Genomic DNA, 23,287 nt, shown 5'->3' on the forward strand with positions numbered 1-23,287 from the left:
ACCTGTTAAATGTATACAAACATCGAGCCACAACTCTATTGCGTTCTTTATATTGTAAAATATCTTTTACTTTTTTTGGTTTCAGGTTTCGAAGAACATGAGGTGTTGTAGATTTTATTTCCATATAATACATTTAGAATTTTAAAACTAATCTTTTTAATCAAATGCGTTATATATATACATATATATATATTGGTCTAATTGTACATAGTAGATGGTTTACACCACTTTACTGTTCTTTTCTTTTCTTTTTTTTTTTCCTTATTATTATTACTATTGTGCTTGAATCAACTTTTCTTTTTACTTCAACGCTTACAAACAAATTCTGTATGATGCATATCGTCCTGACGTTTCCGATCTTCTAATGATTTTAACAACCTCGCCTCTCTTCAACCCCAAGTATCTAGCCACTGGGTCCTCCCTCTGTATTCTTGGCAACTGCGACTCTTTCAACCTATATCTCTCCAACAATTCCTTCTTCTCCTCTCTATTCAATTTGATATGTTTGGGTACTAATTCGTGATGCGTGATATTGACAATCAAATCCGTCTCTTGGAATGTCTCAATACTAGCTGGCTGCACAGTGGGGATCAACTTGTTCGCACTTGGTGTAATGCTATTTTGATAAATGAAAATACCAACTTGAAAATTCTTTTCACTAATATGTATACAAAAGTTTCTCATCGTCTTGATACCAACTGAAGGTTCATCGCAAAACTCAACCCAAAGTGAACCCATTTCAGGAAATTTGTCCAATTGCTCCGCAGTAGGTGTAGCTTGGAAACACATGAGTTTACGTTGTGGGTAACCCATCGAGTCACAAACTTTTGCACGGAATTCTTCCAATGTCATATCGAGTTCCTCTTGGGATATATAGTAGCCCTAGGAGTGTGTTGTTAGTAAAAGAAACTATACTATAAAGGGATAACACATAAAGGCTGCATTCAAAACGGCCCTCTTCTGTTTTGTTTTGTTTTGTCTTGTTTTCTTTTCTTTCCTTTTGTTCTGTTTTGTTTTGCTCAAGGGTGTATTTCTCATCTCCTATATCCCTTAGTCACTGTCAAAAAAGCTGAAAGCCAAATTCATGGAAGCAATAACAAAAAAAAAAAGTCGGTAGAAATGCAACGTATACTTGATGAGTATACTTGCATTGTCAAATAAAAGAACATATAAAAAAAGATGTGGAAAAGAAAACAGCAGAAAGGAAAATAAAAAAGAAAAGCAAAGCAAGGCAAGGCAAAGACAAATTGAAACATACTCTATCCCTAACCATTTCCTTCACTGTTTTGAACGTCCTGAAAAGACGAGAAATGGCCCTGTCGTTGTCATCCATTGTGATTGTATATCTATTGTGGTTTGTATTAAGTACGGGAAACTAGTAGTTTGTAGGAAGAAGATGTTTATCTGATATCAGTTTTGTTGATCCCAATGAGTGTGCCTCAGCTCTCTTTCAAACTCTTGTGTCATGGATATTTTTCAGTGTCGTTGATGGAAGAGAAGAGACGCAAAAAAAAAAAAGTAAAAAAAAAAAATAATATATATACATATATTTATGTACACATAAAAGGAAGCGAGAAAATGAGAGGAAAACAAAATCCTTCTGCGTAGAAAAAAATAGATACTAGCTGAATTACGGTCGTGTAAATTGGTACAAGAGTTTGTTTGCACCTTAGAAGTTTATTAGTCCTACTCGCTTAGTATACCATTCTTTTAATAGATCTACTTAAAATTACTGATCAAACTTTCTTCGGTACCTCAATTCAATATCAGTACTGCTCTTCCATATCTTGGTCTTGATGGTTTGCAAGGTCATACTGTTACTCAATTCTTGACCGCGGCATTCCAAAACTAGCCAATCTGTAGGCTTCAATTTCTTATCGCGCATCTCCTTGGTACTACTTTCAAACTTATCAGTAAGAAAGTGGAGGATCTTTGAGACACGCAACATGCTATGCGAAGTAAGCTTGATACTGCTTTCCAATGCCGGGAGTGACTTAACTTTTCTTTGCGACCTACCTCCTATCCTCACATGTGGTGGAAGATGTAAATAATCCGTCTCGATTAACTGGAACGTGATTTTGGGTGGCTCCTTAATATTGTATCTACTATAAAGTATTGGTTGTCCTACCCAACGTGGTACAATACTTCGTAGGTCATTAATCAACTGCAAGTTTGGAACCTTGCTGGTGGCGAGTTTGCTTACTTCGCCGACATTGAAGCAGAAGAGATCACGATAATTGCCCAACTCGGGTGAATGTTCAAACACAATTATATTCATATCCTGAGGTAACTCTGCAGTTGGGATCACGGGGTAATATTTAAGTTCATCATCATCTAAATTGTCATTGAGCCGGGGGTTGACATGATCAATTCTCAAAACCGAATCAACTAGTTTATTATTGTTATTGTTGTTATTACTGCTGTGGATCCCACTAGATCTATCTTGGTAAATCTTTTTATTTGTTTGTAATAAATTCATTATTGAATCGTTATAATCGGCAATTTGTCTCGATAATGTTTTTTCTGAAAAGTTCATAAACTCAGCCAATGGCGAAGATTCTGATATTGGTACATCGATGACACTGGTATTTGTTGAGGTTGCAGGTGAATGCTGATTAGAGATCCCACTCATGGTGGGTAAATTGCGTTTCAGCAGCGACTTTTTGCCCCAATTAGTCAATCGCCTTATACCGCTGCCAACGCTGCCACTACTAGCCCCGGACGCAGCTCCAGCTCCAGTCCCAGATCCAGATCCAGATCCGGCTCCAGTCCCGGAATTACCAAGATTGGCAATATTGCTCATATTGCCATTTTCATCCAAATCTTCCAATTTTGGAGTCGCAGTTTTGTGTGCACCACCACTAACCTTTGAATGGGTATTGTTACGAATTTCGTCTCTTACTAATCCATCAAATACCCATTCATATAACGTATAACCTTGAAAGATTGAATTCAACAAGATCAACCCTAAATGAAACCTATCGTCATTTGTCACTTTGATTTGATTGTGCTTCCCGAGTCTTTCCCTTTGAGAAGGTGAATCCACTGCGAGAAATGGGTAATCTTTGATTAAATCGTCGTAATATATTTCTACATTCATTGCTGATGTTTCTCTTATAGTGACCATCAATTTGCCTGCCTTGATCTCTACTTCGCACCAGTTATTCAATGTATCTGACTTTTGCATGGATTGGAACAATGTTTCCATTTCCTTTGTTCGAATTTCCAACTCTTTGCCATTAAGGAGTTTACCCTGTCTACTAGGCAAATGCTTCAACTCGCGGCATATGAGTATATCCCATACTTTGATATCTCCATTGAGATACAACACCATAATCTGTCGCTTGTTGTCAAATAATCTTTTCGAGACCACGCTTCGTGGCACTATTTCGTATTCTGCTGTAGCGCGAGAGTTGAATGGGATAATAATGATTTGATCTGCTGGTAAAGGGTTTAGAAGTATTTCCACAGGTATGAGATCTAAAAACTGAGTTTGCTTGAGTGAGTAATTGCCATTCGTACGTTGGTTTTGGTTTTGGCTTTGAGTTTGGCTTTGGCTTTGGTTTTGGCTTTGAGTTTGAGTTTGAGTTTGGCTTTTATTTGTATCATTAGTTTCATTAAATGTGGTTTTCAGTTCGGTATTGTTTAGATTAAGCGGGTTTTCAAACTCGTGGTCTTGTTTGTAACAATTTATAAACTCTGTTGATGGACCGCCGCCTATATTTAAAAACATTGACAGGAACTCCTCCGTGTCTGAGTCATTCAAATCATCTAGCTCGTCATTGTGGTCGTCAAAAGTTGGTGGTGTACCGGTATATTTGTTATTTGCATTTTGGGAAAACGTGCTTTGAATATCGTGTACTGTATTATTGTCAAACGAGAGTTGACTTACCAAATCGCAGAAATGCGAGTTTATGTCGTCTGGTGGCGATGTTGGAGAATGGAGTTCATTTAGCACCGTGTCATCTGGTCCAAAGTGTACATCTTTGGATGCAATGTATTCTTCGCAGTTCTTCAAAAATTGATATTTGGAGAGAAGTTGCGTGTTTGGTGCCACGTATCTATTCAAGGATTTATAATCTGAGGCAAAGATTGTTTGATTATGGGACTCGAGGCATATTGAAAGGATGGGTGAGTTGTTGCTTGAAACCACTGTAGAGATTCCCAACTTTTCATCAAGTGCTGCTGTTTCGCTGGTTGTGAATGTTTTAGAGTAGTAGGTCTCTGCATCAGTGTTGTTCACGCTGCTTTTGGTGTTGTTCACGCTGTTCTTGTTGTTGTTGTTCATAAATAGATTCGACAAGTCTGTTTTGACAATGTTTCCATGGTCATCTCCCGAGTAGAAAAAGTTGAGGGAGTTGGTATCGGTTGAGCTTAGTGACCATACGGGGTAGTCGTGGATATCGAAATTTTTGTAAACTTTAAAGGTTCGAAGGTCCCATAGTTTTATAGTTGTGTCCGATGAGCCGCTCAAGATAAAATTGTCATTCATTAGTAAGCATCGGATATTATCCTGGTGGCCAATGAGTTGCCTTATAAATTGTGTTGATGCTCTTGTGTCGTACAAATTGATTGTTTTGCTGGGTCCACCAGTGCAGATAATGTTGTGGTCATTGCTTGCCAATGAGTAGATTGATGATGGCACATTTGTTAAAGTGTGATTCTCTATGATTTGTAAAGGTCTGAGTATGTTTAAGTCCCAATTGATGATGTTGCCATCGAGACCGGCACTGACTAATTGTGAGGGACATTGGGAAGAGTACGAGAGTTTTTTGATATAATCTGTGTGTATGTTGGGTAATTGTATTGGTGGTGGTGGTGAGGTGCTATCGACTAAAGTTGTTAAGTCGGTGATTTTTATTGACAAGTCCGAGGAGCACGATGCGAGTTGTCTTTCGTGGTTGATTAATTGGAGATCATTGACCCAGTCAAAGTGTAGATTGTGATTTCCTACAATTTTGAATCCCTTGGGGTCGTATGCAGAAGTATTGTATGGTAATGGGTTGGATGAAATTGCGGTTTCTAGTCGGAGTAATCTTTCATCGATGTCGTTGTAGTCTAGTGATGTGGAATCTGTGAAATTAGATTGAGATTCAGGTTGATATTGATCTTGATTTTGATCTTGATCATTGTGACTTGTTGGGTCTTGCCATACTTTAACTGCACCGTCTCTACCGCCGGTGAATAGTGATTGTTGTGTTTGTGAGTATTGTATAGTGTTTATGGGTAAGATGTGATTGTCTTTGTTATTTGTATCTCCAATGACGTATGAGAGACCTTTTTTGGTCTTTAATGGTGATTTTAGTTCATATGAGCGAGTACTGTGGGCATTCGATTGAATTGAGCTCGTTTCGTTGAGTGAAAGCACACTTGTGGACATGAGCGAGGTATTTGTGAAAGAGAGTAAACTTTTGTATATGTATATGTGTATATGTGTGTGTGTGCTTGTATAGATATAAATAAATGTCTGAAGTTGTACTTTAATATAATAGTCAATTGGTGTGGGTTGGACTGGTCTATCTGTTTCTTTCAACACTTGCTTATTTCAATTTGGTGAAATAAAATCAATCAGTCGTGGATCTATAACGGAATAACGAGCATTGACAACGGGTAACGGAGATAGAGCAATTTGCATTTTTTCTTTTTTGTCTCATTTTTTTTAAAAATTTCTAAATTTTGCTTTAATGTTAAAGAAAGACAAAAGAAAGACAAAAAAAAATTGGACAAAAAATAAAAGAGAGAGAAAGAGAGAGGAGGAGGAGGAAAAGGAACTCAAGGGTAAATACTCATAATCTTCAAATTTAGTTTAGTTTAAATCAGGTTAATCCAACTCAATTGAGCCAATTTGAATTCTGTTGCAATTGGTTGAAATTGAGATAGAATTTAGTGTGTGCTTTTTGTCACAGTGCGACACACACTGGACGCTCTGTGCCCTCGTTTCCGCTAAGTGAATATTCGGAGAATATTACACGACATGGGAAACTTGAAAACTTCAAACAAGATGAGTTAATACAAATAGGAACGAGAAGTGGTAAAATAAACTTATCACCATTATATAGAATTATCGGTTAAATACATAATTTATACGGTCAACTACATTGAACACAAATCACTAGGTGAACGTGCAGAGTGTATACTCTCACGATTCTCCTTAGTAGTGACTTTGTATGAGACAATTTACTCTCTTAACTTATGAGCACTGAGACCTTTTTAGGTGCGATCATTGACAATTACACTTAGTTGGAATGTAGCCTATCAAGTCACGAACTCAAACCGATGCTCAGCAGTCGTACTCTTGTCACAAGTGACAAGTGCTATGCGACACTTTTTTATGAAAACAAAAAAAACATAAGGGTAAAGAGTAAAATTAAGAGTGTGCGCACGGTTAGTTGGCCAATTGCTTAGAGCGAGTAAACATACTGGTGTTCTCGACAAACTAAAGTTGAAGTTGTAAATGTAACATACCTAGATATATATATATTGAAAGGTAATACAATGTTTTTGCAACCAATACTTGGTTAAATAATATATATATATATATATATATGTATATATGCAAAGTAGAGAAGGTATGAATAGGAAGTGAACAATCACTGGATTGTTTTCTTTGTCAACATGGTGACAATATTAAAATTTTTATAAGTGTCATTTGTCCTTGTCCGTGTCTTTGTCCGTCTTTGTCCGTATGTTGACCGATTGCTCTACAACTTACAGACTAAAATGTCACACAAAGTTACGGCCATAAATTGTACTCTTTTTGTTCCAAACGGTTGTTTCTCTCTCTCTGCAAAATTCAGAGAGAAAACCTAAAATAAAGAGAAATAAAAAATAAGATTTAATTTTGTAATAAGTACACTACTAAGCTTAGACTGTGTTTGACTTAACACTACCTTATATTTTTTTTTCCATTTATGTTTTATTTTTTATTAAATGTTTTCATAATTTTATTGGCAACAAAGTTAGACAAACAAAATTGAAAGTTCAATATAGAGAATAGAACTTGTATTGATTTGTTCTTAATTCAAATGTAAATTCCATTTTCTTTTCTTTTTTTTTTTTAATTGTCTGCTGGTGTAAGTGGGTAGGTGAAGGTGATCATCCTCACTGAGTATATAAAACATGTGGTATATATAATGTTATAGAGTAAAAGGATGAAGTAGTTTCTGTGTAAACTCTCCGTATAGATGGCAGCTACTACAACAGCAACAAATTTAAATTTAATTTAATCAAAAAGGAGAAAGAGGAGAAGCAAACAGTACGAGAGTAAGAGTAAGATACTATTGTGGAAATACCACACACACACACACACATACATACAAATATACTACTACTACTACTACTATTATTATTATAATATGCTACCAAATGTATTATAAACGACTAAAGTCTTTTTTTCTCTCTTTCCCCTTTCCTCACCCCACATAATATCATTACTTGTTGATCACTTTCCCATATTATTTGAAATTCTGCTCCTCATCCTCATCCTTCTTCTTCTGGTTACCTCTTTGGTGTGCTTCTCATTTGTTAAAGAGCAAATTAGTAGCCAACTACAAAACAATAGACTCTCAGCAAGAATATAAGAATAAAACAACAAACAAACTTAGCAATATCATTTCCATTGCTCAGACTCTTTGTCTCTCTCTCTCTCTTATTTTTCTTACTCTGTTAATAATCTCCATCACCTGATGTTGGGTGGTGGCTAAAACAGCATAATAGCTGTTTCCTAATTGGGAATACACACTCCACATTTGACTACGAATTTTTTTGTATTGTTTACTTTTTTTTTTTAGGGGGGTGGGGGCGAGGGGGGAGGGGAGAAGGAAAGTTGTAGAAAGTGTAGTGAGATCTCCACTCCACTTTTTGTATTTCTTTTTTTTTTAACCAATAACAACAACAACACCCACCACCACGACTACCACTACTACCACTACTACCACTCGCCCCCCTCTCTCCTTCTCCTATTTAATTTATATTGTGTTGTGTATATTATATATTATATTTTCTTGCTTGCTTTTTGGTATATATATATATGTGTGTAAGGGTGTGTGTGTGTGACCACCATTTAATAATTTATTATTCAACTTTAGTATGGCCTTGTTTTTTCTAAAAACAGTATAAGGAGAGAGCGCCACTTCTTATGTAGAATACTGTAGCCTTTGTAGTGCAACATAATATACAACACAATACAGTACAGTACACTACTAATCATTACCAACTACTATTAACCACCAAAACCCCTCTCTTTCTCTTTCTTAATTTTTAACTAATTTTTTTTTTTTACTCCTTGCTTTCTTTTCACTTGGTATAAATACCTTTAATTTTATCGTCCATTTTCCACCACACTGTTTAAAGCTAATACCCTCCTTCTCTCTTTCTTTCTAGTTTCCCTTTTCTTTCTTTCTTTCTGGTTTAAGACTTCTATTCCTTTATTCTTTTACTTATTCTCTACCGTTTCTGTTTCTGTTTATTTTATATTAATTTCCTTTTTCCTTTTCTTTTCATATACCATTGAAGAAAAAGATTAAAAAATTAAAAGATTAAAAGACAATAGACAAACAAAAGACTAGTACTCCTACCTCCCTACTCCTATTTTGCAACTTTGTGATTATTTCACCTCAACATTAAATTACACTAATATATATACTTATCTAAACACAATTTACAAGCAGTGTCCAAGATGAACTATCAAGACGCCTACGTTCAAGACAAGAAGAGAAAATTGTCTCAAGTCATGGACAAGGATGCCATTAAAGAGACCATCTTGAATGTAGAGCAACAAGAAGACTTGGAAGCATTGATGGAAGAGCACGATATCGACAATATCGCCACCCACGCAAGTGAGTTGGAGACTGAATCCGTTGAAGAGTTGCAAGCCAAAAATAGAGCACTCCTTGTTATTGAGGAATTTTTGCAACAAGAAAATTTGGAGTTGAAGAAGTTTAACAAGGAGATTTTAAAGGAAAATCAAGTTTTGAAAAATGTGTTGAAGAATGACTTTCAATCAAACTTTAAGTACATCAAGAAGGATTATTGAGCAGATTGAAGTTTTTCTTTTTCTTTTTTTTTTTTAAAAAGAAAAAGTACACAATCTTTTACCTTTGATGTTTTTTTATTTTTAACTTTAACTTTGATTTTGATTTTGATTTTTTCCTTTTTTTTTCCATCTATTGAATACAGAATTTACAAGAGTTTATTGATGATTAGTGATGATTAGTGACGATTAGTGATGATTAGTGACGACAAGTGATGATTAGTGATGATTAGTGATGAATTGAATATAGTTTACAATTTTTTTTCTTTCTTTTACGAATATACGAAGCATAGTTTCTTTTTAGGTACATTTTTTGTAGCTTTAATCTTTAGCAGCCTTTATCAATCTTGACACTGCTCCTCATTTTTGGTTTGTTTATTGTCTCTACCAATCTTTTCTTTTTCTTTTTCACTTTTAAAACTACAAGCAAGTACAAACATGCTGCAGTAAATATCTAGACTGTTTCTACAAGATATTCACCTAGAGTCTTGTGGCAAACGGTTTTCTTCTCGTTGATTTTGTATCCCATTATATACACATATATTCATCATACTTCCTATAGGTACTACTTGAGACTGTCGCCAAAAAATGAAAAAGTTAATTAACTAATTACTTTTCCTAATTGGGATTAAATAAGGAAGAACAAAACAAGTCTTTGTGTGATTAACGCGCGCACACAGAAAAGGAAGAAAAAAAAAAAGTTTGTATTGCATTTGGCTAAACACCAACGGCTATATACTATATATACTATATATGCAGTTAATAATACAATATTGTTCCACAATAAGGTGTAAATTATTTCTCAAAAGTACTTGAAAAAAAAGATTTCGCGTCTTGTCAGTTTCTATACAACCTCCTTTCCCGAGACGATTTAAATTAAAGATGACGATGCCGATGGAAAGCATCAGCCAGTTATGATATGTAGATGTCATTTTAAGATCTGTCAATTTTCCTTCAACTTCAATTAAACTTCTCCTTCTTTTTTCATTCATTCATTTAATTACATTCATTCAATCAATCATATCGTTTTTCTTTCATTTTCTTTTTTTTTGTTTCTTCACACTGTATTCAATAACATATCGTTTAATCAACCATTTTCCCACCAACGCTTTCCACTCACTTCAGTATAAACAATGTCAGCTTTAACACCAACCTCGACACCTACAAAGAAAAGAGTGATTAGAGATATATCAAACACTTTTTTAAAAAACAACAAAAATGAATCAATACAATTACCACCTACACCAACAAAAACCCCTATAAAAAACAAAAGAGTACGAGATTACAATGACGATGTTGATAATGAAAATCAAAAGGAATTTCCACCTTGTAAGAAGAAGCTAGTGTTTACCTCTTCCTCCTTCACCGCCACCAAAAACACATCAGTACCTAGTACTCCTCCTAAACCACTCTTGACTCCAACCACCTCATTCAATTCCCTCAACACATTCAAATCTCCTTATTCACAAGCCAAAAGCTTATTCCAAAGAGGCTATCATGACACACTATCCAGAAACTGCTTGATTGGTAGAGAAAAAGAAGCTCAATGCATCAATGAATTTATCCAACAAAGCATTGAAGTACGAAAATCAAATAGTTTATACATATCTGGTCCACCAGGTACTGGGAAAACAGCACAAGTTAACCTAACCTTGAGTCAACCACAGTATCACACTCCAAAATTAAAAATCGTTAATATCAATTGCATGATGTTGAGAAACCCTGAACTGATTTTCCATGAGATATATTGTGCCACTGTAGGCAAATTAAGCATATCCGTATTGAAGAAAAAGAATTTCGATGATTTTTACCAGCTACTTCACGAGGGGGTAGACACCAATTCCAGTATCGAGCACTTGATTTTGGTATTGGATGAATTGGATGCATTATTAACTAATTCTCAACAAGTTTTGTTCAAATTATTTCAAATTGCAAACTCAGATTCACAAATGCTGACATCAACAAGAATTAAGGTTTCCTTGATTGGCATTTCCAACACTTTGGATTTGAGTGATAAATTCCTACCCAGATTATACAATAATAACCTTGTGCCCAAAGTATTGCAATTCTTTGCCTACAAATGGGAACAAATCCACTCAATTGTGTGCTCCAGATTACAACAACTTCCAGTACAAGTGTTTCAACCTCGTCCGCTAGAATATTTATGTCAAAGAGCTGGCTCTGCCTCGGGTGACTTGAGGAAGGCATTTGATATGTGCTACAAGGCAATCGAGCTTGTTGAACTTGAAACAAAAAGACAGCAATGGAATGCAAAACTAGAAAGATTGGAAAAACAAGATGGACAAGCACAAATCCCAGAGCAAAACCAAAACCGAGAGCAAAACCGAGAGGAAGAAGCAGTGTTGAAAAAAGTGTCCATGTCGCACATTGGAAAAATCTTTGTAGAATACTCCTCACAGAAATCAACAAAAGACTTAAACATGAGACAACTAGCCATCCTTTGTCAATTATCTAATTTGGCAATGGAAAAAGGCACAGCTGATCTTACAATCAACACATTATACGATTACTTTCAACGCCAACTGCAAATGAAGCTGAACATAGGCGATATGAATCGTGGCGAGTTTATTGAAATGTTGGATGTCTTGGAAAGCAGCAATTTCATCATTTTGGGCACCACCGAGAGTGGCAATGCGAGACTTCGAAAAAACAATAGGTTTAGTGGGAATAATGACTGTGGTATGAAATGCATCAAGTTGAATATAGAGCATAAACAACTTGCCGACGCAGTAAAGAATGTGCCATTGTTGAATAGAGTATTGAATAGTAAAGTTAATTAAATCAATTGCATACATATAAATATAAATATATATATATACATATTTATTAATTTCCAGTTAAAACTTCTCTTTTGTTTTTACATCAGGCACATCCCTGTTTTTTCCAACCTTCTCCAACAATTCCTTCTTATTTTAGTTCCTTATTGGATCTATTGTATGATTCGCTGGTCAAGTGAAATGCAGCTCTATTGTTTGGATATATAGAGAAGTTCCCCTTCTCTTTATTATTATTAATATTATTATTATTATTGTTGTTTTGTTAGACTTGCAGTTTTTTTCGACAAGACAAATCATACGACACGACACTCAACATTTCCCTTTCTGTAAAGTATTGGATAGAAAGTATACCAAGCGCAAGAGAAAAAGAAGAAAGATAGAAAAATAAAGGAGAACAGGCAAAACAACAAAGAAGAAGAAGAAGAAAAGAAAAAAAAAAAAAAAGAAAAAAACGAAAAAGAAGAAAAAGAAAAGGAAAAAAAAAAAGTGAGAGAGAAACTTCAATATAGAATTATAATTCCCACTTCTTTTACAATCAATCCATTGTTATAGCTTGATACACCAACCAGACATCTTCTAATAGCCTCATCATTGGCTACTGGAGTAGAGCATCAATTAATAGTAAACTCAACTCAATCATTTGCACCGTTTTCCACAACCTTTAATTACTCATCCCTATCTTTTGACTTATCCATATATATATATATATAATTATTATTTATATGTCACAATTGAGAAAGAATTACATATAATTGAACAATCTTGAATATACAAGCTCTACAATCCGACTCATTAATCTATTGTTGCATTTATTTGAGAAATTTAGAGTACACACATACATACATATATATATATTGAAAAACGTATCTATATATCAATAGGGAAGAACAACCAAAGCCAAACAATTTACACAGCTAAGCGCCTTCATTTCCTTTCTTTTTTTTTTTAAGTTCAATCATCAGCAAAATAATATCGAGGACAAGTACAACAACAACAATTGTCACAACCTCAAAAGAAAAAAAAGAAATAACTTAAACAGCGACAAACAAACACCAAATACCAAGCACCAAGCACCAAGCACCAAATTACTAATTACTACTTCTACACATTTCTGTGTTTCCATTTTTCTTTTCGTTTTCGTCACTGCTACTTACCTTTATTAAGTAATGTCGTCTTCTAGTCTACGAGGTGGTAGTCATAACCAATCTCGATATTCCAATAGAGACGACTATCTGGAACATGGCAAGCATCTATCCCAGTCGCAGCGGAAGGATTTTTTCTCTTCGAATTCATCTGCAAATCAAGGTGCTTCATCTTTAGGCACAGGAGCACCCTCGGCGTCAACAGGAGGAGTAGATGGTGTAGGAGCACCTGTATCTGCATCATCCTCGCGAGCATCTAATCTACCAAATTTGACACGACGAGATTTCAAGAGTAATGGACCTGGTTCATCTTCATTAACTCATCTGAAAGACCCACCAAATTACTCATCACCATCATCCAATCCACGATCAAACGCATCGTCTAGTGGCTCATATACATCCAATTACTATTCCAATTCAAATGCATATGGCGGTTACGACCATTATCGCAGTGATAATCGTAGAAAAGGTGGTGACTCGCGACTATCGTTTGGCAACTATAACAAATCCAAATCTTTAACGAACCTGGTACCACATACATCGTCAACAGTATCAACAGCAAATGCGCCGACTTCTTCTTCTTCTTCTTCTTTTTCTCCGTCATCATCATCATCATCATCATCTGCTGCTGCTGCTGCCGTTGCTGCCCAACTGGGGTCCTTGCCAAATCGAAACGGTGAGTACAAACGAGAAAGGTATGACTCATATAAGTCCGACCTGAACACTGTACCAAGATGGAAATCAGGCCGATCAAATACAGCTAGATTCTCGGCAAAAGACCGACGAAACGGGAGACATTTATCATCTTCAACCGCTTCATCATCCACACCAATATCCACAGGGAATGGTAATCTGTATATTAAAAACAGCAACAGTGTACCTTTAGGACACGCAATAGATGTCGCTACAGAAGGAAGCTCCTATCGGTCGGGAAATGGTCTGAAACTGAACTCGTATTATCCGCATTCAAGACAATATGGATCTGGATCATCGTATTACTCAAGCACGAAGCAAGATCGAGGTCATTATGCTTCTAAACAACGATTTCATTACGGAAGTAAAGAGCATTTCAGAAATACAGACTATCGAAGACATTTCAATAGAGATAATGAAAATGATGAAGACCGTGAGAAACAAGTATTGAAAGAAAGGGAAGATGATGATGAACAGAAAGAAGAAGAAGAAGGGGAGGAGGAGGAAGATGATGAAGAAGAAGATGAAGAGGAGGAGGAAGAAGTGGAAGAAGTTGAAATTGAAGAAGAGGAAGAACCAGAGCAGAAACTCAAAGTGACTGGAGATGAACAGGGCGAAGATAGAACCACTCCCGAAGTAGAGGTTGAGGAATACGACCAAACTCAGGACGGCGACAATGAAATAACAGAGGAGGAACAAGAACAAGAACAAGAACTTGAAAATGAACAAGAACAAGAGAACGAGAAAAAGTTAGATGCAAAGGAATTGGAACAAGAAAACCCAGAGAACAAGATAGATTCAAACTCCGAGCAACGGAAAGTGCTATCCGAATTATTGCCAACCACAATTGGAACGCCATCTATTAAAAAAGAACTTGTGAGCAGTAAAGAAACGACACTGGGGTTGGGAACTATCTCACGATTATCCGAATCCAAAGATGTTCAAAAACATCTTAATGTGTTACCAACCGATACTGATCCTTCAAAACAAACGGGAGCAGAATATCCATTACCTGCACTTGAAGATGCATTTGAAAAATTAAAACGAGGATTTGAGTCTGCTGTGGAAAAAGAGGGAAAGCTCAATATCGGTTTGAAATATTCTATGGCCAAACCAATTACTAACTTTAGTGAATACTCCACTTTTAACGCTAATTACCTTTCTTTTATTAATGAAAAGAGAGAAGTGGTTGTTACCAATTTGTACAACAAACTGTCTCATTTAAAAAGAAAAACATTAAAATTGTGGACAGAGTACAATCATGACATGAAAGTGCATGAAATTGAAAGAGAGAAAATGGATCAGCAGTTGCGCATCCTCCATCCACCGGATGACGAAAGTAGGAAAGAAATTGATTCAAGTGACTTGAAAAAACAAATGCAGCCATCTGCTGTTGGAGCAGTGGTCAATGGTTCAGCAACACACACAAACAACGGGTCACCTGTCAATTTTCCACTGGATGGCCCAGTGTATACCAGTAGAAGAAGTAGCAGGAGACATGGGGATTTGGTGACTACTGAGGCAGAATTTCAAGAAATATTATTAAGTCTTGGAAAAGAAGAAGATTTAGATCCTTTGACCAAAGCTCAAAAAGTTGCTGCTGATATACCTGATATGATCTTAGATCCGATTGCACGAAATAATTTCAAGTTTATGGACTCCAATAACATTGTGCACAACAAAGTACAATGGACCCAAAGAGTTAAATCCGATTTCAACAATACATTCTCGGAAAGGGAGCACGAACTATTTAGTGAAGGGTTTTGCTTATATCCAAAACGTTTTGGAGCTATTTCGAGGCATATGGGAGGTCTTCGTTCGGCATCTGATTGTGTTGTGCATTACTATATGACAAAAAAGGCCATCAATTACAAACAATTGTTGGCTCAATACAAGAAAAAGGCCAATAGGAAAGGTAGACGTGTCAAAAGTGTTACCCGAAAAGTCGCACAAGACAAGGACAAAGAAAAGGGGAGGGGAGTGGAGCAGGATCAGAGTATCAGCAAGGAAGAAAAAGAAATAACTTTACAACCAATTGTCTTGGACACCGTTGTAAATCAAGAAAAGGAATCTTTGACTCCATCTGGACTGGAAAGTACTCCACAAGCTGAAATATCCAGCGTTGCCACGGTTTCATCACAACTTGAGAATAAAAAGGAAGAAATTTCCACTGGAGGCGCTCGCAAAAAACGTGCCGCACCTCCAACTTCTGAAGGAAAACAAAGGGAGAAGGAAAAGAAAAAATCAAAACGTGAATTGGCTCCCAAAGTAGAAAATGTTGCAGAGGGGCTTCCTGACCAATCACAACTGCAATTCGCAGCACAGTATCAGCAACTGCAATTGTCTCATCAAGAATATCTTCAAATGCAGCAACAACCGCAACAACACCAACCGGTGCATAAAGAGCACAGTGTTTCAAATTTTGAAGTCCCTGCAGTTCATCAAAATGCTTTCCACAATACTTACGCAGCAGAAGTGAAACCGGGCCTTGTTAGCAACGCGGAAAATGGAACTTCTTATCTACCCCAACTGCAAGCATCTTTTTCGGTATCCACAGGAAATGATGATGTGAAGGAAAAGAAGAAAGCAATATCCAGTTATTGGAGTATAACCGAGGCTAATGCCTTTCCTGTTTTATTGCAGGAATGCGGAACAAAATGGACTATGATTGCGGACAAGTTGGGAACAAAATCAGCAACAATGGTTCGTAATTATTTCCAGCGGAATGCTGAAAAGAATAATTGGATACCGATAGCGGAAGAGGCCGATGCGAAGATGAATTCGAAAAGTAAACAAACTTCGAAAGCATCGAAAACATCAAAAACAGCGAGAACAGCAAGAGCAACAGCCATAGCACCGTCATCCTCTTCCTCGTCAACAACAACAACAACTACAACAACCACAACAGGTATGCCTATGAATACTAGCTATGATAAGAATACAGGCACTTCGATTGGTAATGCTGTTACATCCGCTTCAACACTAGCTTCCACGTATCAAGCACCTGCTCAGCATTATATCCCAATTGGCACTTTTCACAATCCATTACCATCATTTCAAAACCGAATTCCGAACTATTCTCCATCTGCATATGAAGCTACAAATCAGTCTCATGATCAACCTTATTACCAACAACTGCAATCACTGCAACCACTGCAATCACAACCACAACAACAACAACAACAACAACAGCAGCAGCAGCAATCACAACAACAATATTATAGTCCACGAATGGCTAACATATTAGCCAATGAACCTGTACGTGCATACCAGAGTATCCAAGCAGAACCTCCAAGACCGCACTTACAACCAACCACATCGGCTCCAGTACATAGGAGTTCAATCATGAGTCTACTTAATTCTGATAGTCCCGTACGAAAAGAGCCTGTTTTCCAACCATTGCAACAACAGATCAATCGGGCAAAGACCAACTTGACAGACCTTTTAAATGCCCCTAGTGAACCAAAGTCAAGCAATCAAAGCCAAGTGTACCCACAACATAGTCAGCTCCAAAACCCAAACTCAAATTCAAATCCAAATCCAAACCCGAAACCCAACCAGAACCAAAATCCAACTCAGAATTCGCAGCCTATTAAGCGCGGAGGAATAGCAAGTCTACTCTCTGCTGATCCACCTTCATAGTATTTCATAAAGTCTAATGCTTGTTTCATGAACTTATTTTTTTCCAATAACTTTAATTCTGTTTATAAATATGTATTAATATATTGCCCGAGTTATTATTGCTTGGGACTTGTTAGAAGATATTATTGCACGTGACTCTCTCTCATTGAGTGTTTTATTCCTTTTCACTTTAAATTTTTTTTTTTTTTTTAATTTTTTTTTTTTGCCCACATTTTCCTTACCCTTTTGATTCTCTTCATTTTTTCCATTAAAGTGCGAAACATAATTGAAAATTCTTTAAAAATCGAAAAAGACAGAAGAAAAAAAAAAAAATTAGATACAAAAAAGTTTTCCACAGGTAAAGCGGAGGAGGTGGACTTCTACAATCTGTTATTCAATAATCCAACTAATCAATGTCATCGAAGTTACTTTCCAAGCTAGGTGGGTTGAGTCTAACTACGTGCCGATACTTTTCCAACTCCAGGCCGTATTTAAACGAGATCATTCAAGATGCAACTGTAGTAACAACTACAGTCTCTACCACCAACACCTCTTCTTCTTCTTCTTCTTCAATATTATTCGACCAACAAATACCCAATGAAAGAAAATCCAACAGATTTAGACAAAGATTTAATGGTGATAGAGGTAACAATGACCAAGCATCATTTTCCAATAGGTCAAGAAACTACAATAAGCAAGTGACTGAAAATCTTTCAATGTCCGAGCTCAATCAGACTCGTATACGTCCCACATTATCTACATTTTATGGAGGAAATCCAGTTCACGAAACTATTATGAATACAATCAATTCCCTCATCCGAAAGTACGAGAAATTGCCTAAAAGGGTGTTGTCAGATGAAGAGCTCCGTGCAAAGAAATTTATCGGATTTGAAGTTTATAAAGAAAGATTACAATCTGGTACTAGATTGAGACCTAGTCACTATAGAGAACTTGTTAATGGGTTGAGTCAGTTACGTACAATTGAGCACGAGTTGATGCCACTGGAGGTCATTGAACTTCTTGGTGAGTACTACTCCACCTCGGCGGCAAAAGCCGTTGAAAAGAAAAAGATTCAACAATTGGATCAATGGGGTAGATCCACCACTAAGGCCAAGAGAAAGAATGCAGAGGCTACAGTGCGGATGGTTCGAGGCGAGGGCCAAGTTATTGTTAATGGTATTAATGTTATTGAGTACTTTCCAAATGTCTATGCCAGAAAAAATTTGGCTTACCCATTCCAAGTAGTTGACCAAGAAGGTAAATATAATATATTTGCTACAGTTACAGGCGGTGGTTACACGGGTCAAAGTGAAGCCATCATGTATGCCATTGCTAAAGGTCTTGTTGTGTTCAACCCATTGTTGAAGAGTAGATTGTCAAAGGCTGGATTGATGACAAGTGATACAAGGGTTGTGGAAAGAAAGAAACCTGGTAAACTTAAGGCTAGAAAATCACCAACCTGGGTTAAACGTTAGTTGTTGTATATAGATGTATGAATTTGCGTGTTTTTATCCACTCGGCGATCTCGTATGTTTTTTTTTGTTTTTTCTTTTTGCTCTTTGCTTTGCCTATTTTTCTACAATTTTTAGTTCCTTTTCTATTCCTAAGCTTATATATGTTTGAAAAGTCTCTATGTATTTATATGTGGTTCTATATGCCTTTATATATGCGGATATACATACCTTTATATATGTCTATGTATATAAATATCTAATTCTAGAAGTGTTTTCGTACCGGTTTATACAAGGGAGTCCAAATATCTAATGACGGAGTCAATTTCGCCTTTTTCGTAATTGGTGATCTTACCTTGAAAGGAAGAACCCTTTCCACCACCTTTCAAACTTGTTATTCTTTGCTTGAGCTCAGCAGAAATGTCCGCGGCTTTGGGGCCTAAGATTTTAACCATTCCACCAGTTGCTGTTTGACCATTAAAAAGGACTAGAGTTTGTTTGTTGGAAAGATCAACACCACATTCTTTGTCAGCATTGATCATTGTCAAAAGCTCCTTCTGGACGAGGTTTAAATACTCAGGGTTGGTATCGTCACGATATACATAAACAATCTCTGCATTTTCACGGTAATTTTTGAAAACCTCAGCTGCTTTTAAGTTAGCTAGTTCTTTGCTCAATGCACTTATAGTCGAGTTTGCCTTTCGATAGTTTGTGTTTAATTGGTCCACTTTGTTGACAACATCACTGATTTGACAAGAGAGTTGTAATCCAGAAACAGTTTTCAAGATATCGAAATATTCGCTAGATAATTTGGAAACACGTTGGCCACAAGTAAAGTATAATCTAGAGTGGCCACCTCTGATTGAGGTTTGGTTGAGCAACACAAGTGATTGTATTTGAGATGTGCTCGATAAGTGGGTACCGCAACACGGATTGGAATCAAGATCACCGATTTTCACTATCCTTATAATTCCTTGCGTTTGATCATAATCATCGGGTAAATGACTGGTGTCGATTTCGTGACCTTCAGCATCTGGAGTAACAACAGTTATCGGATGTGCTTCAAATATGAGCTGATTAACTTTGTCCTGTACCTCCTTTACAATGTCATCCTCAACTTTGGAAGGCAACTCAATATAATTGATTTCATCGCCCATTGACCAGCTCAAGGTCTCCATATTATATGTATCAAACACAGCTGATAACAAATGCTGTCCGGTATGCTGTTGCATTATGTCCAATCTCCTATCCCAGTCAACATCAAGTTGTACTGGTGTACCTACTTCAATTGGCTTCTCAACAATATGAACAGCTTTTAGTTTGTCTCTCAATATGGAATTCACTTCAATGATTTCCTTGTCTGCGCCATCCAAAATTGTAATCGTGCCTTTGTCAAAAGGTTGTCCGCCACCTTCGGGAAAAAGTATAGTATCCTCAAACTCAACTCCGTATTTTAATTCCTTTGGTTGTAACTGCTTTTTGTTCTGTTTGTCTTTTGATGTGGGAGGAGGAACAAATTCATAACTTGAGACAACCTTAGTGTTGAATGTTTTTAAAAAAGAGTTCTTTTGACATGCTAATGCTCCTACGATTGCAGATGATGCCATTGTGTCTGTATATCTGGTTTGTCACAATTGATGACAAATTGAAGTTAATTGTATGGTTGAGCGTGGGCGATTAAGATTGCGTTCGAATTTAAATTTAAATTTGCGCTTGCGATTGTGTTTGAATCTTGTTTTTGATATTAAGTTTAATTTTCCTCGGGAAAAATATTTACCATTAAACCAATATATATATATATATATATATTGATTTTCGATTTTTATATATAAATATATTTTTGTACATATACTTATATATTCCTTTAGCGCTACTCATTTTGCGAGAGGGGTGAGGTGATGCGAGTAGGAAAGCGAGGGAAAGAGAAGAGGAGAATTGAAATGAAATTAAATGAAATTGATTCAAAGGCTAATATTGCACTCACCAACAGATATCTACTTCAATATTTATTCTTCCATTTAATGCTTTCATCATTCATTGGCTTTCGACTTTGTTAGACTTTATCTTCTACTAAGGGTGAACCCAACAACAGCAGATGATGCTAGTATGGCAATAATACTAGGAAGGAGATATTCACTATCCATCACAGACGAAAAATATCTATTATTTCGTTTGTGACACTTGCGTGCTTCATTGATAGCAATGTGGTTAGATAGACTACTAAGGTATACATCTGCCTTTTCCTTGCCTAACTTGCGATTGACCCGAACACATTCGAGTAGATCATAATCTGATGTTATGGAAACAATGTCATTCTCATCATCTAAATAACTCACAATGTATGTTCCTTCCTTGACACTTCTATTGACCCCTAAAGCCTCAAAATCCTTTGCTAGTAGTTTTGCACCAATCAATTCTTTTAGTTTCTCAATTCCGTCGCCATAAGCCAATGCCACACGATGTACTTTTCCTATATGCCCTGGAGACCGGAATTTAAATACAAACATTATATCTTCGGTGCTTAGCATTCTACTTGAAAGTGGCCCTCCAATGGAATGATGATAAGACCCTCTTGTTGTCAATGAATTTGCTCTAGATACAGAATCTGAAGGGTTTATTTCTGGATGTGAATGGAGTGGTGCAGCCTCTGTAGCAGCTGCATCTGTCGCGACAGCAGCAGCAGCAGCAGCTGCAGTACTAGATGCAGTAGTAGATGCAATGTGTCTAGTATTTTCAGCAACAATACTATCATTCACAGCATCATTGACAACTTCTTCACCATTATGCATTGCATCCATATCTACGACTATTTCTGAATGATTGGAAATGGTATCCTCATTCCCTAGTTCAGTCCAAAATTTACTCCACGCTGGACCCAAAGACTCGTGTGAGTCAACAAGTGCTTCTGGCATAAAGTCATCCAATTCAAGTTGCTTGATCTGATTCAATGTTGAGCAGGTCAATTTTAACACATCAACAATGCCAATTATATTGCAGACTCTTTTTTTTCGAATATCACCACTAACATCATCTTCATTACCACCATTAGCACCATCACAAAACACCGGTAGGTTTAAATAATGGCCATTAAACATTTGCCGCAAAGCTTGCTGTATTGGTAAGTTGGCATTAGCCATATCTGGCTGCGGGGTCATCACTCGTACAACTGAACATTGCTTGGGTTCTAAACCAGCCGCAATAACTCGTAGCACCACATCTTTAGATGTGAATATACCCGTTAGCTCTTCATTAGTATCTTTAACTAATACAGCAGTGGTGTTGTTCTCCTTCATCAACACAGTTGCTTCAAGTACAGTTGCCTTTACACTCACATAAATTGGTGCTGTTTGCTCGTCCAATACGGTTTCCAAAGTTGGGCCATTCATTTTGCTCCGTAGCTTTTCAAAATACTCAAAAACTTGTTGTGGGTGTTGTTTCAACCCTATTTCCGTTTGCACCGAGTCCAACGCTTCGTATAGTTTCTTTGAACTGTTGTGCATTCTTTCTAGCTTCTCCATTTGTTGCGCATAACAATTTGTAATGTCTAAGATCCCAACAACCTGCTGCAATTCATTCTTGACGGGCAAATGTCTAAACCCTTTGTCTACCATCAAGGTTAATGCATCAGATGCAGGGTTGTTCTCCATGGTACATATGGGATTTGGAGTCATGATCTTGTTTATAGTCACATTACCGGCGTTTAAACCAGCACCCACAACTCTGAATGCAAGATCCTTGGCGGTAAATATACCCATTAAATCACCTTCTTCGCCTACTACCAATACACAATTTTCTCGTCTAGCAATCATCAATTGAGATACTTCATAAACAGTTGCTGTTGCTTTGCATGTTATTGGCTCATTAGGTTTGAGTGATAACACAGTACCAGGCATTGGCCGCTTATGCCGTGCAATGTATGACCCATTTTTTTTCTTTTTGCTCAAATCATGTTCTATGCGCTTGCGAATAGCGTCGTCCTTCTTTGTTTGTCGTTTTCTAGAGTCTTGATTGCGTAACAAGTTCATTGACCTGAGATTAAAAAAAAAAAAAAAAGAAAAAGGAAAGAGCAAAGGGGAAAGGGGAAATAAAATGTTGATATATGTGTGTTGTTAAAGAAATAAAAAAAATGGTGGGCAGGGGTTGGAGTTGTGTAAAGTGCTGTTTAATTGTAATGGTTGATCTTTTGTATTCGTAGGGATTTTTTTGTTGCAAATGGAGGTAGAGGGAAAAGGTGCTTTCAACTTCCGTTCCTTTTAAAACTCTTGTTTTTCCGAGATATTGCTGAAGTAACAATTCAAATCTTTGGAGTGTTCTTTTATCCTAAATGTAGTTTTTTGTCAAGGGTTGGATGGTATCCAATTGCGTTCAGTTTTATAGAAGAATTGAAGTAGTTAAGTCGAGTCATGTGAATTGTAAAGGTTGTAAAGTGTGGTATGCATATCTTATCGTGATTTTTACCCCTGCTTCTACCCCTCAGACTCTCGCTTTACTCTCTCTCTCTCCCGCTTTCTTCTTTTTTATTTTATTTTTTATTTATTTTTTTATTATTAC

General features: G+C 36.6%; 8 protein-coding genes across 8 annotated transcripts; 4 read left to right on the forward strand and 4 right to left on the reverse strand. All coding sequences in view use genetic code 12, as the record gives it.

Moving 5' to 3' along the window:
* Nucleotides 1-312: 312 nt before the first annotated feature.
* On the reverse strand, nucleotides 313-1,333 carry RPB5 (DNA-directed RNA polymerases II 24 kDa polypeptide (RNA polymerase II subunit 5); the record flags this gene model as incomplete). The annotated part of the gene is made up of 2 exons (XM_001525599.2): nucleotides 313-882; nucleotides 1,259-1,333. The coding sequence occupies 2 exons, from the start codon at nucleotides 1,331-1,333 to the stop codon at nucleotides 313-315; spliced, it is 645 nt and encodes a 214-aa protein (XP_001525649.2).
* Nucleotides 1,334-1,729: 396 nt separating this feature from the next.
* PVL30_003063 (uncharacterized protein) lies at nucleotides 1,730-5,380 on the reverse strand (the record flags this gene model as incomplete). The annotated part of the gene is made up of 1 exon (XM_001525600.2): nucleotides 1,730-5,380. The coding sequence occupies one exon, from the start codon at nucleotides 5,378-5,380 to the stop codon at nucleotides 1,730-1,732; it is 3,651 nt and encodes a 1,216-aa protein (XP_001525650.2).
* A 3,297-nt stretch (nucleotides 5,381-8,677) lies between these two features.
* On the forward strand, nucleotides 8,678-9,034 carry PVL30_003064 (uncharacterized protein; the record flags this gene model as incomplete). Its single annotated transcript, XM_061119429.1, has 1 exon — nucleotides 8,678-9,034. One exon carries the CDS (start codon nucleotides 8,678-8,680, stop codon nucleotides 9,032-9,034), a length of 357 nt encoding a protein of 118 aa, XP_060975412.1.
* A 1,130-nt stretch (nucleotides 9,035-10,164) lies between these two features.
* On the forward strand, nucleotides 10,165-11,832 carry CDC6 (AAA ATPase; the record flags this gene model as incomplete). The annotated part of the gene is made up of 1 exon (XM_001525601.2): nucleotides 10,165-11,832. One exon carries the CDS (start codon nucleotides 10,165-10,167, stop codon nucleotides 11,830-11,832), a length of 1,668 nt encoding a protein of 555 aa, XP_001525651.2.
* A 1,163-nt stretch (nucleotides 11,833-12,995) lies between these two features.
* SNT1 (DNA-binding protein snt1) lies at nucleotides 12,996-17,306 on the forward strand (the record flags this gene model as incomplete). The annotated part of the gene is made up of 1 exon (XM_001525602.2): nucleotides 12,996-17,306. One exon carries the CDS (start codon nucleotides 12,996-12,998, stop codon nucleotides 17,304-17,306), a length of 4,311 nt encoding a protein of 1,436 aa, XP_001525652.2.
* Nucleotides 17,307-17,698: 392 nt separating this feature from the next.
* On the forward strand, nucleotides 17,699-18,760 carry MRPS9 (37S ribosomal protein S9, mitochondrial; the record flags this gene model as incomplete). The annotated part of the gene is made up of 1 exon (XM_001525603.2): nucleotides 17,699-18,760. The coding sequence occupies one exon, from the start codon at nucleotides 17,699-17,701 to the stop codon at nucleotides 18,758-18,760; it is 1,062 nt and encodes a 353-aa protein (XP_001525653.2).
* Nucleotides 18,761-19,023: 263 nt separating this feature from the next.
* On the reverse strand, nucleotides 19,024-20,343 carry PVL30_003068 (uncharacterized protein; the record flags this gene model as incomplete). The annotated part of the gene is made up of 1 exon (XM_001525604.1): nucleotides 19,024-20,343. One exon carries the CDS (start codon nucleotides 20,341-20,343, stop codon nucleotides 19,024-19,026), a length of 1,320 nt encoding a protein of 439 aa, XP_001525654.1.
* Nucleotides 20,344-20,796: 453 nt separating this feature from the next.
* Nucleotides 20,797-22,761, reverse strand: PVL30_003069 (uncharacterized protein; the record flags this gene model as incomplete). Its single annotated transcript, XM_001525605.2, has 1 exon — nucleotides 20,797-22,761. The coding sequence occupies one exon, from the start codon at nucleotides 22,759-22,761 to the stop codon at nucleotides 20,797-20,799; it is 1,965 nt and encodes a 654-aa protein (XP_001525655.2).
* Between the last annotated feature and the right edge of the window lie 526 nt (nucleotides 22,762-23,287).

Source organism: Lodderomyces elongisporus, chromosome 3 (genome assembly GCF_030384665.1).
Source record: "Lodderomyces elongisporus chromosome 3, complete sequence".
Lineage (NCBI taxonomy): Eukaryota > Fungi > Ascomycota > Pichiomycetes > Serinales > Debaryomycetaceae > Lodderomyces > Lodderomyces elongisporus.